The 16018-nt window shown below is 46.6% G+C and overlaps 1 protein-coding gene, 1 long non-coding RNA gene and 1 pseudogene across 2 annotated transcripts in view; 1 reads left to right on the plus strand and 2 right to left on the minus strand.

Annotated features, from left to right (window-relative positions):
- LOC131381296 (uncharacterized) overlaps nucleotides 1–5087 on the plus strand; it is a 62253-nt gene extending 57166 nt beyond the window's left edge. Inside the window, exon 4 of the long non-coding RNA XR_009209934.1 lies at nucleotides 4305–5087. This is a non-coding gene — a long non-coding RNA (uncharacterized LOC131381296). The remainder of the gene's footprint in view (nucleotides 1–4304) is intronic.
- Nucleotides 1–14712, minus strand: part of SLC1A4 (solute carrier family 1 member 4) — a 32395-nt gene extending 17683 nt beyond the window's left edge. The window contains exons 1-3 of the mRNA XM_032177613.2: nucleotides 14584–14712; nucleotides 13555–14127; nucleotides 2283–2325 (exon numbers count right to left, since the gene is read on the minus strand). Of these exons, the coding sequence (XP_032033504.1) occupies nucleotides 2283–2325; nucleotides 13555–14081 (570 nt within the window). The 5' untranslated portion in view covers nucleotides 14082–14127; nucleotides 14584–14712. The remainder of the gene's footprint in view (nucleotides 1–2282; nucleotides 2326–13554; nucleotides 14128–14583) is intronic.
- Nucleotides 9189–9305, minus strand: LOC116484322 (U6 spliceosomal RNA; annotated as a pseudogene).
- Nucleotides 14713–16018: the final 1306 nt, after the last annotated feature.

A 16018-nucleotide genomic window follows, 5' to 3' on the forward strand; every position in this document is an offset into this window, starting at 1 on the left:
CTACATTAGGACCAAGTCAGCAGATACTTCAAGAGGTCTCTGGGTTGCTTACTGTCCCAAGGAAACAGAATTTCCTTACGTTCTTTGGGCAATGGTTTGGAGAAGGAGGGCTGCACAATTTTATGCTTATAGTTTGATATTTCCTCAGCCTTATATGTCATTATTTGAATAACCTTGGCATTAACTGCATAATGCCAAAGCTCATTTTTCATTGTATCATTTTATTTTCATTCATTTATTTATGCCCCACTTTGTTCTAGAACTTATTTGAGCATGACTGCTTCTACCGTCTCTTTCTAATCTGGCTTGAGCCTCCACTCTTGAAAGCCAGGGATGTGAGGCAAGATGGCGTCATGTAACTGAGCCTTCAGGGGGACTCAGTTATCAGAAGTGAGACGTCTCTCTAGCTTTGGTCCCCTGGTTGATTTCGCATGCTTCTGCATGGTGCACATAGGTGTCTGCCTGTGGCAGTATGTACTAACAAGTGGAATCTGTTAGTACAGTCCTTCCTGGCCCCTTCGAAGGGCACCTGGTCCTCGAACTGTCAGGAGGAGGCAATTAGGAAGTATAGACACGAAGGCCTGCTTTCTGCCTGCCCTTGCTGGGCTCTGGTTTCTCTCAGCTTTATCAGTGTTACAGAAAGGCAGAGGTGTTCAAACAAACCCACCCGCCTCCTCTGTGACAGGCACTAAAAAAAGTCCCATATACCTATATTTTTTTCCTACCTCATATTATATATACAAGTCACTCCTGTGCTTATATGCAGATCAAAAAACAAAACAAAACAAAACAGAGAGGTTTAAGTAGAAACAGAAAAGTCTTTGCTTGTAAAAAGCAATCAGATTAGACCATATAATCTAGGCCTTTATATTCCTTCTCTGTGTAAAGAATGGTCATAGGAGGCCAGGCGCAGTGGCTCACGCCTGTAATCCCAGCACTTTGGGAGGCCGAGGCGGGCGGATCACAAGGTCAGGAGATCAAGACCATCCTGGCTAACGTGGCGAAACCCCGTCTCTACTAAAAAATACAAAAAATTAGCCGGGCATGGTGGCAGGCGCCTGTAGTCCCAGCTACTTGGAAGGCTGAGGCAGGAGAATGGCGTGAACCCGGGAGGCAGAGCTGGCAGTGAGCCGAGATTCTGGCACTGCACTCCAGCCCGGGCAACGGAGCGAGACTCCATCTCAAAAAAAAAAAAAAAAAAAAAGAATGGTCACAGGAATGTTACTTGCAGCATTGCCAAAAAATAGGGGAAAATCAGAAACAACCTGAACATCCATCGGTAGGGGACTAGTAGAGGAGAATTATGTTATGCTCTTACAATGGAATACTCTACGGCCGTGGTGTTATGCAGAAGAGTAGCTACCGACAAGAGAAAATATTCACAATATACTGCCTTAAAAAAAAACCCAGCAGGCTATGAAGCGCGTTGTGTAGTGTGTGTACATACTATGTATGCTTATCTTTATTTTATCATTTATTTATTTATTTATTTTGAGATGGAGTCTCACTCTGCTGCCCAGGCTGGAGTACAGTGGTGTGATCTCGGCTCTCTGCAACCTCCAGCTCCCAGGTTCAAGCAATTCTCCAGCCTCAGCTTCCTGGGTGGCTGGTATTACAGGTGCACGCCACCACACCCGGCTAATTTTTGTATCTTTAATGGAGACTGGGTTTCACCGTGTTGGTCAGGCTGGTCTTGAACTCCTGACCTCAAGTGATCCACCCACCTTGGCCTCCCAAAGTGCTGGGATTACAGGCATGAGCCACTGCGCCCAGCCTGTATGCTTATTTTTAAAATGTATGTGTATACACACGTAGAAAAAACATATCTGAAAGAGGTATAACAAAATAATGGGTAGCTCTAGACAGTGACTATGGATGATTTTTGTTTTCTGACACGTCTTTGTATTTTAATTTTTTTTTTTGCAGTGAGCACATATTATCTTTATAGTCAGAGAAAAATATAAAAGTGTATTGTTTAAAAAAAGTCTACAATATTTAAGACATCCCCAAAATGTGATTTGAGGGTATTTCTTAGGTAATATAAACAAATTTTGGAACCAGTGGGACATTTTGGAAAGTTTTGTTTGTTCAGTCTTTATTTATTTATTTTGTTGTTGTTGTTTTTTAACTCTAGGTATCCATTTATAAAAGTTTAGGCCAATCTTACCAAGTTTTGTTAACACCACCATCTCTCCCTGTTCTACCTTACCTAACTCTATAGCAGTAATTGATACATTTCTTCCATCAAAGTTTCATATTTTTAGCAAAGTATCAAGCCTTACCGTACGGAAAGCTGCAACCACAAGATTTGAGGGAAACAGGTTTCTGTTGGAAAAGAAAGCATTCTGTCAGTATTCTTTTAAAACAATTTTTTAGAGTTGAGGTCCCTGTTGCCCAGGCTGGAGTGCAGTGGTGTGATTGCAGCTCACTGCAGCCTTGAACTTTTGGGCTCAAGTGATCCTCCTGCCTCAGCGTCCCAAAGTGTTGGGACTACAGGCGTGAGCCCTGGAGCCTGGCTTCATCAGTATTCTTAAAATTCGGTGTGCAAAGTATCTGCTTTGAGATGTCCACTTCTAAAACCCTAACATGGTGTTCTCTCTCCACCCCCAGCTGACACTGCATCTTTTGCTTGATTTAAGCACCCTAACTGTGCCTGTGCTGCTGGGCCACAGTAGATACTTTGAAGCCACTGATTTTCATTTTCATCTCTCTCATGGTACTCCTTGATATCTGAACTTAACTGTGTCCAACCAAGTCTATAACTGCATTGCTTTCCTCTCACCTAGAGGTTAGGCACCATTGCAGTGGTTTGCAATGTCAAGTGGTGCTGCTCACTAGTGAAATCCAAGGGCGTTTTTGTTGTTGCAAAATTGAGGCATTCCTGAACTGGGGGGGAATGTGTGGGGAGAAATGCCAGGCCCCACACATTTGTTCTGTTAAATGCAGTAGAGTCCTGTATAATGAATTGTCTCAAGGCCCTCCAATGTCTTGCATGACATACCTGTAGATAAAAACTTTATCTATAATTACTCAAGACTAAACTAATTCCAAAACAAGTTTCTGTTTTTCACAATTTGAACATATACTGAATTTTCCAGAAGTGTAACTACTTGTAAATTATGGGGTGATTTTTGTTTTATTTTGTTCAGAATGTTTCCAAATATTATTTGTCTTCCTGGAAAATCACACCACCAGTGCAAATTGTAGAATCTGAGTCCCTAATTCCACACCCAGTGTCAAGTAACAGTCTGCATTTATAACTATCTCATTAGCAGTGATTCCGAGTTCAGGAGTAAGCATTCAACCACTTTATTTTAGAGCATGTATATATTGAAACATATTGTTTTTATTACAATTATTTTCCTTTTGTTTTGTATATTACAGTTATATCATATTGATATTTTGAAATTATGTGGGCAGGGACATTTTATTTATGGATTTCATCTTAGAATTAAGGATATTATAAACATTTGTTATAAAACGAGGGCAATCAAGCTGATGGAGCCCAAAATCTGTTCACGCAAATAGTTTTACTGAGGGCTCTGTGTAGGATGCTGGTCTTGATATACAAGAAATTCTTTTTTTTTTTTTTGAGATGGAGTCTTGCTGTCGCCCAGGTTGGAGTGCAGTGGCGCAATCTCGGCTCACTGCAGGCTCCACCTCCCAGGTTCACGCCATTCTCCTGCCTCAGCCTCCTGCGTAGCTGGGACTACAGGCGCCTGCCACCTCGCCCGGCTAATTTTTTGTATTTTTAGTAGAGACGGGGTTTCACCGTGTTAGCCAGGATGGTCTCGATCTCCTGACCTTGTGATCCGCCTGCCTCAGCCCCCCAAAGTGCTGGGATTACAGGCGTGAGCCACCGCGCCCGGCCGATATACAAGAAATTCTATTCCAGCTGACAGTCCATTTGTTCTCACTTCCTGCGAGAAGAGTAAGTCTAGAAGAGCAAAAGACTCTGGATCATTCTTAACAATTTGTGTCAAACTTATCCACTAATTCTTACTTCTGTAAGAAGCTGGGTTGCTCACCAGCATCTCCAGGCAACTATTTGTAGTGCATTGGATTTCAGAGGTAGGCAGGTCTGGCTGCAACCCAGCTGTAGCAGGCAGAGTCTAAGATGGCCTCCTGGTATTCACACCTTTGGGTAATCCCTTTAGTCTGGGTGGACCTATGACTTGCTTCTAATGAACAAATGTAGCAAAGGTGATGGGATGTCACATCCACGATTTGGTTACATTAGGTTGTAGCTTCCATTGTGCTAGCTGACTCTTCTTATTGTCTTCTGCTTGCATGCTTTGATGAAGCAAGCTGCTATGTTAGAAAGGCCCACGAGACTAGAAACTGCAGGTGGTCTCCAGCCAAGAGCCAACTGAGGCTCCCAGTCCAAACTTCAAGGAACTGAATTCTGCCAACAACAACATGACGTCAGAGGTGAATCTCTCTCCAGGTGGACCTGCAGGTAAGAACTTAGCCCTGACCAACACCTCGATTGCAGCCTTGTAAGAGACTCTGAAGCAGAGGACCCAACTAAACTGTGCCAAGATTCCTGACCCCAGAGAGACTGTAGGATAGTAAATATGTGAGATTTTAAGCTGTTTAAGCTGTTAAGTGTGTAGTAGTTTGTTATGCAGCAATATACCAGCCAACAAAGTTAATAAGATGCAAAAATCACTGCATTAGAACACTTAGGGTGCTCTCACAGGACGGCCAGCATGCACAGCCTGCAACACAGCATTTCCCAAACTTGTCCATAGAACCTGAATTGCTTTTAGCATATTTAGAGAATACCAGAGTACGTGTCTGCATTTAAGCAGAAAAAATTAATCTTTAGCTGAATTAAATTGTTGCAAAACTGTGACCAGAAGTTTGATTCTTATCACAGCTATATTTACTTTTTAAAAAGTAGAAACAGACTAGCAACTTATATTGGCTAGTTTTCAGAGTATAGATGAATAACAACTTACATTTGGTATTATTTCCATTACAAAGCAACTTTCTTACATATTTCAGTCTTGGGGGCTACCTTTGGCATTTCATTTCCATTTTCTGCCCTAGTCAGAAGCAGCAAGGGGCCCTGTGCCAACGTCTCTCTGTTCTGTATCCACCACACAACAATCCTCAGTTGTTGACAGACTGAGCTGCTCTAAGTTTCTCTCTCCATGAGGACCAGGAAGTTCAGAAAAGAGTTGGGTTAGAAGCCCTCCACTTTCCTCATGGGAAACAATTTCCCCGGCGAATACCTCACATCCTTCAGGGATTAGCTGTTTCCTCAATTGGTACAAGCACAGCCTTTCCCACAGCCTTGAAATGCATTCTCTTCTAAAGAGCACAACACTATTTGTTTAATTCCGTCTATCTGTCCTGCCCAATCTCTTCATACAAGCAATAACCTGGTAACATCTTACCCAGAACAGGCCCTGTCCTTAACCCAGAACTTCTACACCTAACAGCCACTGGCACACCGACCTGTTTTCAGACTGTCTACAATATCTAGTCTACAAAATCCAATGGGAACAGAGGGGTCCAGAAGCAAAAGAGCAACTTCTGCCCCCCAAAAATCAAGTTCCTAAGAAAAATGTGATGTGTTTTGACAGTTTCTGAGAAAGTTAAACATACACTTACCATAGGACTCACCAATTCCATTCCTAGATTTTTTTTGGAGACAGAATCTCACTCTGTTGCCCAGGCTGGAGTGCAGTGGCAGATCTTGGCTCACTGCAGCCTCTGCCTCCTGGGTTCAGATGATTCTCCTGCCTCAGCCTCCCGAGTAGTTGGGACTACAGGTGTGCGCCACCACGCCCGGCTAATTTATTTATTTATTTATTTATTTTTCTGAGACAGAGTCTCGCTCTGTCTCCCAGGCTGGAGTGCAGTGGCGTGATCTCAGCTCACTGCAAGCTCCGCCTCCTGGGTTCACACCATTCTCCTGCCTCAGTCTCCCGAGTAGCTGGGACTACAGGCGCCTGCCACCAGGCCTGGCTAATTTTGTTTTTGTATTTTTAGTAGAGACGGGGTTTCACCATGTTAGCCAGGAAGATCTCGATCTCCTGACCTCGTGATCCGCCCCCCTCAGCCTCCCAAAGTGCTGGGATTACAGGTGTGAGCCACCGCGCCCGGCCAATTTTTGTATTTTTAATGCAGCCAGGGTTTCACCATGTTGGCCAGGCTGGTCTCAAACTCCTGACCTCAAGTGATCTGCCCGCCTTGGCCTCCCAAAGTGCTAGGATTACAGGTGTGAGCCACCACGCCCAGCCCACTCCTAGATATTTACCCAAGAAATATAAAAATATATGCCTGCAAAAAGGACCTGTATGCATAACAGCGTTATTCATAATAGTCCAAAACCCAAATGTCCATCAACAGATGAAGGCATACAAAGATTATGAAAACTCCATACAACGGAATACCACTTGGCAATAAAAAGAAGCCAAGTGATATACGCGACAACACGGATAATCTCAGCAAGACTGTGCTGAGCAAAACAAGACTGACAAAGGAGAGTGCATACTGAATGATTCCGTTGATATGAAACTCCAGAAAAAGCCAAACTAATTTATAGTGATAAAAAGCAGGTCAGCTGCCTGAGGCCAGGGGTGGAGAATGGGGATTGCTGAGAAGAGTCATAGGTGATGGAAAAGTTCAGTATCTTGATTGTGGTGGTGGTCACATGAGTTATCCATTTGTCAGAACTCATTGAACTGTACCTTTAAAGTGGGTGCATTTATTGTATATAAATCATACCTTGAAATTGTTTAAAAACTTATATAAAAAAGTATGGTAATAACTGATATTTTCCAACTAAAAAATATGTACATTCAATGGGAGGGCTGAACTTTTTTTTAGATTATAGAGCTCATTTCTCAGATAACTATCTCTGGGAAGGGCTCTCCTGGTGGCAGTGAGCTGAAGCACCATAGAAAGCATCCTCCTTCGCTTTCATCCTCTGCTTGCCACAGACCAGGAGCAGGAGCAGTGCCCTCCTGCTGTCACCAAGGGCAAGGAGACGAGGCTGCCAGAATAAAGCAACATGTTTCTCTGTCCTCTACTTTCCCTCTCTCCTTTGGCTTTCAGACACAGATGCTGCGGTAAACTCTGGTTCTTACTCCTGAGCTCTCTTCTAATCCAGGATCAGCTGCCTCTCCGGCAGTTTTGCTTCCCAGAGCTCTGTCTTCAGGCATTTTTCCCAACTCCTCACATTCACACAGTAGCTTCATGGGCTTTCGAAATCAGAGACATTGAGCTGGAAGGGATTTTAGAGGTGATCCAGTTCTAGCCCCTCATTTAGCACATAGAGACACCAATGCCCAGTCACTGAGCATCTCCCATTTCTGCTCCATCTAGGCCAGCACTGTCCAACTGAAATGTCTGCATTTGTGCTGCCATGTTGGACTATAGAGCACTTGAAATGTGGCTAGTGACACCAAGGAACTGATTTTTAAGTTTTATTTACATTTGAAGTAATTTTAAATAGCTACATGTGGCTAGTATCTATTGTATTGGACAGCCCAGATATAGAGTACTGAAATCCAGAGTCCAGAAGTCAGGAGGACCAAATGGTCATCCTGTGTTCGCCTCTGCACATCACCCACTTTCACTGGGTGTTAGGATGCTTCTAAGCACTGAGCTCTCCTCATCTTATTCAAGTTTGCAAATATTTCCTTTTTCTGTTGTTTGATCCTGAGAGATCTACCTGAATTACATATGTATTAGGCCAAAGTTTCTCAAATATCAGTAGACCATTAAATCAATGTGGCTTTAACCAGTATTTTATAAAAGATGAAATACATTAGACAAAAATATCAGTATGTATCACACTTAAAATATTGTTTGGTGGAACCTGTGTTTTGGTTTGAGTATGTGGGAGTTGGGGGGTGGGTATAAATGTACTTTTTATGGTAGGTCAAAATTAAAAACGTGTGAAACGTCTAAGATACACTACTAAATCTAGAGGCCCAAGTCAGTCCGAGCCAGGAGATAATGAATGAACAAGCTTTTCCAGTGCTATAAGACTTTTTGAATATATTACTTAAAACAAACAGAAAAACTGGTATGAAATGAGGTTGAACTGGCCAGTGCAGAACCACTGTGGGAGGTGCCGTGCAGACCCATGCAGCTCACACAGTGAAAAACTTCAAAAACGTTCTTTCTGTAACATCTGATACTGTTTGTTCTTCTGATCCTATTGTCAAGGGTGGTATGCATTTCTCTGTTCTATATGAAAAGAATGTAAAACAATTTACTTTTGCTTGGGCATATTTTGTTCCAGAATTATTTCCTTTTATTTAACTTCAAAAATTCTTTACCAAATCTATTAAAATTTCAAAGACTCTTCACAACAGGATATGGCATGGTATGTACACCTGATAAATATTTATTATCCCTAGTATTTATTGTTACAGAGCCAGTTAACAGGGATGTGACCCTTCAGATCTTGGTACCCCCTACAAGGCTGAGCTGAGGAAGGGCTGGGGCTGGTGGACTTGCACTCTGATGATGGGGGTGTGAATCTATCCTCTCTTTAAGGCCTCCATCCAGTTTTAGATTCCAGCTGGAAAGGGTAAGCCTGAACCCCTGAAGTGGGGATCTTTTGGGGGAAATTAGGTTAAGAGCAGCACTCATGCTTAATATCAAATAGCCCTCAGCTGTCCCTGAGAGGCTGGGACACACTAGAATATTAGCAAAGCACTCATATATTAACTCATTTAATCCTCACAACCATTCTAGGTCGTAGGTCTCATTAGTCTCATTTTACAGATAAGGACACTCAGGCACAGAGAGGACAAACCACTTATGCATGTACAGCAAGTACGTCATAGAGCTGGGCTTCAAACGCAGGTGATTGGCTTTAGTGTCTCCTCTTCATCACTACCCACCTCCCTAGGTTGATGCTTTTTTCTGTCTCTAAACTATTCAGGTGTCCTCCTGGGTGGCAAAAGAAATGGTCAAGAGTTAAAACCTTTTTTTTTTTTTAAATTACAAGCTGCTATTATTTTCCTTTCATCACTAGTGAGGCTGAGACAATGCCATTAATTTGGATTCTTGTTAGATGTGCTGTCTTCATTTTGCCTATAGAAGAGAGAGACATGGGCATAGTTACAACAACCCGCCACAGTCAATAATGTAAAGAAATTGTTCACAACTCCTCAACTTTGCCATCTGGTGGCTAATATTACTATTTATTTAAATTTAAAAATATGGAACGCTTCACACTGGAACATCATGTTGTGTGTCATCCTTGCACAGAGGCCATGCTCGTCTTCTCTGTATTGTTCCAGTTTTAGTATATGTGCTGCCAAGGCAAGCACAGGAGGCTAATATTAAATCTCAGTCTCTGATAGTTTTTTTTTTTGCACCTATTCAAGTAGTGTGTTCTTTGCAGCTTGAGAAGCATCATACGTATTCACACCAGTCCTTGAGAAGGAGGTAAGTCCAGCACACCTCCCTCTGTGAAGGGAAAGGCTCAGAGCATGGTTTGCTATTAAGAAAATTAGCACGAGCAGTAAAAAAAACCCTAGAAAACTGGGCAACAGACAAAATCCTAATTGTATTTACCATATACATGGCCGCACCCTACTGTGCTATTGCAAGATGGTGGCCCTCGGCCATTCTTCTGGTTGCCAGCACAGACCAGAGCCCCGGGCCTAGGCTCTGTCCCTACCTGCCTCCTTGGCAGTTACACCCTGGTTCTCCAGTTGAAAACTACAAACTTTAGAGCCCAAAGGAATGTTAGAAACCAGTTGCCTCAATCCCTTCAATTTACAGCAGAGGTCAACTAGAGATCATAAGCATGTAAGGCAGGGGAAAAAGAAACCAGAATGTCAGTGAGGATCTGTGGGGACTTCTGTCCCATTTCAGAATGGAAGGCTCTTCTGTGTTTAGTTTTGACTTCTCTCCCTTTCCAAATTTTCCATAGTGTGACTCTATTAGTTAGTAGTCTAAAACATAGTCAGTTACTGTTCACTTGTCCTCCAGATGCCATGTGGTTCCCAATACACCTAAAGACTACCTTAGCTTCAAGTCTTCTTGAGTTCCCCTAAACATTCCTTTTCTTCCCATCTACCCTCGTTTATTTCAGGTTATGGAAAGAGGGCCATCCCCATTAGCTCAGGTGAACTGGAAAACCCAATCACTCTATTTATAACAAGAGCACAGGTGTATTGGGCCAGCACTGTTCTAACAGCTTTAGAACCCAGAAGAGCTTTAGAGCTCTTAGACACAACCCAGCTAACCCTCAGAACAATCCTGCGAGGTGGGTACCATCATGATTCCCATGATAAAGATGAGGAAACCAAGGAACGGAAAAGTTATGGACATGTTCCACAACCAGTAAGCATTGTTAGGGACCAAGAAGTTCCACAATGACTAGTTTCCTGATAACCTGTTTCTGTCTCTTTGGTGCCCAACCATTTCATTTTGGATGAAAAGTCACAAGTCAACCACTTAGGTCACAATGGTTCTGAAAGTCCTATACTGTTCTGGATTCCCAGGCACAGAACTCTGGGCTGCTCAGGAAGAGACTATGATTCTTCCACCTGCCAGCTACTATTGGCCATCCCTTCTCAGTGCTTCTAGCGCCAGCCTTCTCATCCCGATTCTCTATTCTACACTGTTATTTCTAATCCATTGTGTTCTGGGAAATCAAACCACTCAGCAATGACATTCTGAATTTAAAAAAAAAAACATATACACATGTAATGAATACCTACTAGCTTCATCTCTTTCTGACTTGTAGTTCCAGCTTTAAAAACCAAATTAGAAATCATGACAGAGAGACCCTGGGGAATTTGGGGGCACTTTACCATCAGGAAAGGGCATGGACTTTAGCACAAAGCCTCAACAGCAGCTATGCTGACTCATCAGAGGCCTTTCCCACTCTTCCAGGTGTTTAAGTTCTGAGCAGCTACCTCGAGAGGGCCTGCTGGATAACTGAGGCATTTACTGGCAGAGTCTCATTTCATTCATGTGCCCCTAGGAAGAAAAGAATGGGGCACTGCATTTCCAAAGAAGATGCCCAGAGTCACATGAAATCCACATCCATGAAGTTTCCTTGAAGGAAGCAATTTTTTAAATTTGATGTCAGAGACTCTCCAGACTCAGGAAGCGTTTCCGGGTGGCTCGGGACTTAGTTTCCTTTCACAAGCTGCTCAGCCTAAGACCAAACCTCAGTGGTGCACACATACTTTCCTTCACTTGAGGAGCTCAGCCTCCACGCTGGCTGGAGGAAAGGGGCATTTGTCTTTACCCAGTTGTATGCCTACCTGGTTCCTCTCTGGGCCCAGAGAAAGCATTTCTGAGATAGCCACATTAGACTAGGCAGGTGACATTACTAAGGCATGTTGACTTGGAGGAAGAGGGATTAGGAGAAATAGAACCCTGCACTATGGAGTAGGAGACCCACAGTCCTTCTAATCTCTTCTTTATAAGCCACTCCATGACCTTGAGCAAATCGCTTAATCTCTGTCTCAGTTTCCTCAGTCGTAAAATAGGATATACCACCTGCCCTACCTTTATCCGTGAGCTGCTGGATTAGATGAAGTTGGCTGTTGGAAGAATTGTGAAACACTACCTATCCCCAACAAGCCACAACAAAGCCTCTCGTAGCCCTCTATGCAGGTGCAGCCCAAGTCATTGAAAAGTTCCACCCACACTACTAAGCTATGATGCTGGGTCACCATCCATGTCAGAAGCAGGAGGTGAAGGGGCTTGGGTCTAAAACTAGAAAACCATGATCAGGAAACAAGAAGTCCCTTCCGGAGCTGGAGGTAATGAGGTACCCCCTACCACCACTGCCCCCTCTTCTGGAGATAAAAAGATCCTATTGAGGCTCCTGGTGCGGGACCACTAGCAGGGCAGAGCTGAACATCCATTCTCCCTCCCTGGGCCACAGATCCCTGCAAAGAATAATCCTTTAACCCCATAATTGCCTTTCCTCCCTGAGAGAGCTGACTGACATCCTACAGATAATAGGCTAAAGGTGCTCTCAACCTCAGGAGACTTTTTTTCAGCACTCACCTAAAAGTTAATTTCCAAACTTAAAAAGTGTTTGGACTCCAAATATCAAGCTGCCAGTCATAGAACAAAGGGTGTGAGCTAGACCAGCCTGGGCAGCATAGTGAAACCCCATCTCTAAAAAAATTTAAAAAGTTAGCTGGGTGTGGTGGTGTGCACCTGTAATCTCAGCTATTCTGGAGACTGAGGCAGGAGGATCGCTGAAGCCTAGGAGTTAGGGGATGCAGTGAGCTAGGATCCCAACACTGCACTCCAGTCTGGGCAACAGAGCAAGACCCAGACTCTTAAAAAAAAAAAAAAGCTGTGATCCCCTTAAAAGTCCTAATAGGCCACCACTATCTGCCCTTTTGGCAACAACTTTTGGTCTCCCTCATGAGTGTTTTTTTTTTTTTTTTTTTTTTTTTAATACAGATGTCCTAGATTTTTGTTGTTGTTTTAAGTGAACAATCTCTCTCTTAAGTGCAGACAGCCATCACATTTTCCAGAAGGAGAAATGGAAACAGTTGGAAAGGCAAGTCACTTTGCCCAGGGTTTGCTGTTTTTCACAACCTCAGCAATGAGGAGCTTTGCCTCAATAACTCAAGACAAAATATATTAATAACTCCAAGGCTCAGAATCCAAAATCATCAGAAATTTGGAGAAGGAGCCAGCTGGACTCCTCACTCAACTGAACCTGGTTAGATCAGTAAATGCCTCCCGGCTGCATTTTCCCCATTTGTGAACTTTGGGCTAATGGAGAAACCAGGAGAGACCAAGGTTTTGGATAAGTCACAGAAAGGATACTACATCATCTCAAAGGATGAAATGCAACTTCTAAGAATTACAAAAAGCAGGCAAAACTAAGTGAAGATGCTTCTCTCCCTCCGCTCTAGAACTCACACTTTTGCACAAAGAAAGGCCTTTGAAACACAGCACTCTGCAGTGGTCTTTACTGGGGTGGACAGCAACCTGTCCCAAGCCCCAAGTCCTCAGGAGAGGCATATTTCTGGGCAGTATGCCTCACTCAACTAACCCCAGCCCTATTATCCGTGGGTCCACTGATAACTGCAGAAAATTGCCAGCTTCCTTCGCAGCCAAGGACTGTAACAGAGAAGGCCATAGATTGCAAGCCGGATGACCCAACAGGCAAAACTTAACCAATGCTCCCAGAAGCTTTTAGGCACCATGTGGGAGAAAATGAGGCGAAGCCTTTGGGGCGTGGTCGGAACATTTTTACCGGAGAGAGCAGCGCGAGAGTGTAAGGAGTAAAGAACAGGTGGGTCGGCTGGCTCTTCCCTAACACACGCCCACCTAACGGTGGGGACTGGTTCTTGCTCAAAGATGCGGCCCTCTTTCGATTGTGCGGTGCGCCCCAGCTGTTTGCAAAGGTGTGGTCAGCACGCAAAGACTCCAGACGTCATTTTGATATTTTTAAAACGTCAAACGCCACCAGCAGCCAGCTAAGAATTAACTCTTAGGAGTATATGAGCATATGGGTGTATGAACTGGAGGGCATCCTAGAGCTGGCGTCTCCCACTGGGCCCTGAGCGAGGTGGAGAGTGTTACCTGGCCAGGTCGAGGAAAGAGTCCACAGTCTCTTTGGGGACAGGAGGAGGCCCCGAGTCCTCCAGCCCCAGGTCGCTGGACTGAAGGGTCTGCGCACCGGATCCTGGCTTGATGATGAACGCCAAGGCCACGGCGAGCGCCGAGGCACTCAGCGTCGTGAGGCCAAAGTAGGCGACAGCGATGCCGCCCAGACGCCCGAGGGAGCTGGCATCGAGGGAGGCGGCGCCCGACACCAGGCTGCAGACCACCAGCGGCAGGATGATCATGCGCAGCATGCGGAGCAGCATCTCGCCGGGGAAGGCCAGGTAGGTGACCTGCGTGCGGCTCAGGCTGAGCCCGCGCAACGCCGCGCCCAGGCCCGCGCCCGCCAGCACCCCGGACACGGTGAGCAGCACCAGCGCTTGGCGCCGCAGGAAGCCCGCGCAACGCCGCGCGCGTCCCGCCGCGGTCCCCGGAGCTCCGGGCCCAGCCGCAGGCCCCGCCTGGGCGCTGTCAAGGTAGCCGTTGGTCTCGTTGCTCTTCTCCATGGCGCTGCACGCCGCTCCGAGCTAGAGGTGGCAGGGGACGTGGGCTCTGGCAAAAGACGGGGTTCCCAATGAATGGGTCGGTCGGCCAGTTGTGCTCCGCAGGTTCTGGGGAAGCCGCCCCGAGGGTCTCCCGGCCTGGCGCAGGAGCAGGTGTGAGAAAGGCGAGGAGAGGCGCAGAGTGCGGGTTGGAGCCGCGGGCGGAGAGGATCGCGCCCAGCCTCCCTGGAGCAGCCGCCGGCTGGAGATGATGCAAACCCGAGCCGCGAGCGCGGGCGCAGACGGGGAAGGAGGAGGGAGCGCGAGCGGCCCCAGCCGGCCCACTTCACGCCCGCCGTCCCGCCCTCTGCGGCGCTGGCCAATCACAGCCCGGGAGCCGCTGCCGGGAGCCTCTGGTCCCCACCCGCGTCGCGGGTGCTGCGGGGGGCGGCCGGGCGGGAGGCTCCACCCGAGGCCGCGGGGGCGCGGGCGGCGCCGGCCAATCCTGGCGCCAATAGCCGCCTACCCGTCCGGCTAACGGAGGCCGGCTCCGGGCGACCGCGGGGAAGTGCGGGCTGAAGGACCGCCCGGGCTCGTTGGCACCTGCCGGGCCCTCTCCCGCGGCCGGGATCTGAGTCCTCGGGGCCAGAGGGCCCGGGAGAACTTAGAACGCAGCGGCATTCCTCCTCCTGAGGACTGTGGGAGGGGAAGGGAGGGGAGAGGAGGGAAGAGGAGTGGAGGGGAGGGGAGGGTCCGTCTCTCCCGGGTGGTGCTTTCGCTCCCGCGCCGCCCGCGCTCCTCTCCAGAGCTCGCCGGCCTCTCCCGCCAGGGGGCCGGGCGCGGTGAGGGGGCCCGGGGCGGTCCTGCCGCCTCGTCCCCTCCTGCGGAAGATCCCTTCTTCCAGGGGTCCTCAGGGGCTTGTGGGGTAAAGTACGCCATGGTGCCCAGCAAGGCCCCGGCCTTGAGACAAAGGACGGACCAGAGGATGTGGATGAATGAGGAGAGCCTTCGCATGCATTCATTAGGGCTCTAACGCAGCCATACCGCGAGAGAAAGGGGGCTCGCGGTGCCACCAAACCCGGCGCGCCTGGGCCGCACCGGGGCGCTCCTGGGCGTGTGTCCTGGGGCCACCAGGATGGGGCTGGGTCGCCCACCAGGCCGCTGTCTGCGGTATGGGTGTTTTAAGACGCAAAACTCTTCTAGAAGAAACAGAGCTCTCACGCCACCACTTCCAGTTGTTTTCTGCCACGTAACCAAAGCTGACACACAAGCCACTGGATTTTAACCTCTTCCGTTCCCAGGCCTGAGCCCTGACGAGAAAACAGCGCAGACGGCGGTTTGGCCATCCTGAACGGTCCTTATTGTTCACGTTCTATGGATTTCCTGTTTATTTCATCTTGTATTTGATATCTGCTTTGGCCACGCGAGTTACAAGGGAAACTTCTGCTGAGTCTTTTTACTGTGTCACAGTTATTATATTTTTATATTTTCTTATTCTGCTTGTGAATTGTTCTTTAAAGACTTCCGTGAGTGGTCTTTTGTTTTTTCTTTTTCCTTCCTTCCTTCCTTCCTTCCTTCCTTCCTTCCTTCCTTCCTTCCTTCCTCCCCTTTCTTTCCTTTCTTTCCTCTCTTTCTGGGACAAGGTCTCACTGTGTTGCCCAGGCTGGTCTCCCAATTCCTGGGCTTATGGGATCCTCCTTGGTAGCTGGCACCACCCATTGTGCCAGGCAAGGGAAGACTTAATTGTGGCTAACCTCAATTAAGGAGGAAGGCAATTTACTATAGATTTCTTGCTAAAAAGGAGTAATCTTAAAACATGTCATGACATATTTGTGCAAATCAAAATGCCTTCATAAGGAACTTTAAGGAGCTGTCCGAATTTTGAGACAGTGAGTATTTTATTGCTTGGAGCCAGCCAGCTATTGGCTAGAACTTGTAGGGATTGTGTGTGTGTGTGGGGG

Source organism: Hylobates moloch, unplaced genomic scaffold (genome assembly GCF_009828535.3).
Source record: "Hylobates moloch isolate HMO894 unplaced genomic scaffold, HMol_V3 SCAFFOLD_15, whole genome shotgun sequence".
In the NCBI taxonomy this organism is placed as follows: domain Eukaryota; kingdom Metazoa; phylum Chordata; class Mammalia; order Primates; family Hylobatidae; genus Hylobates; species Hylobates moloch.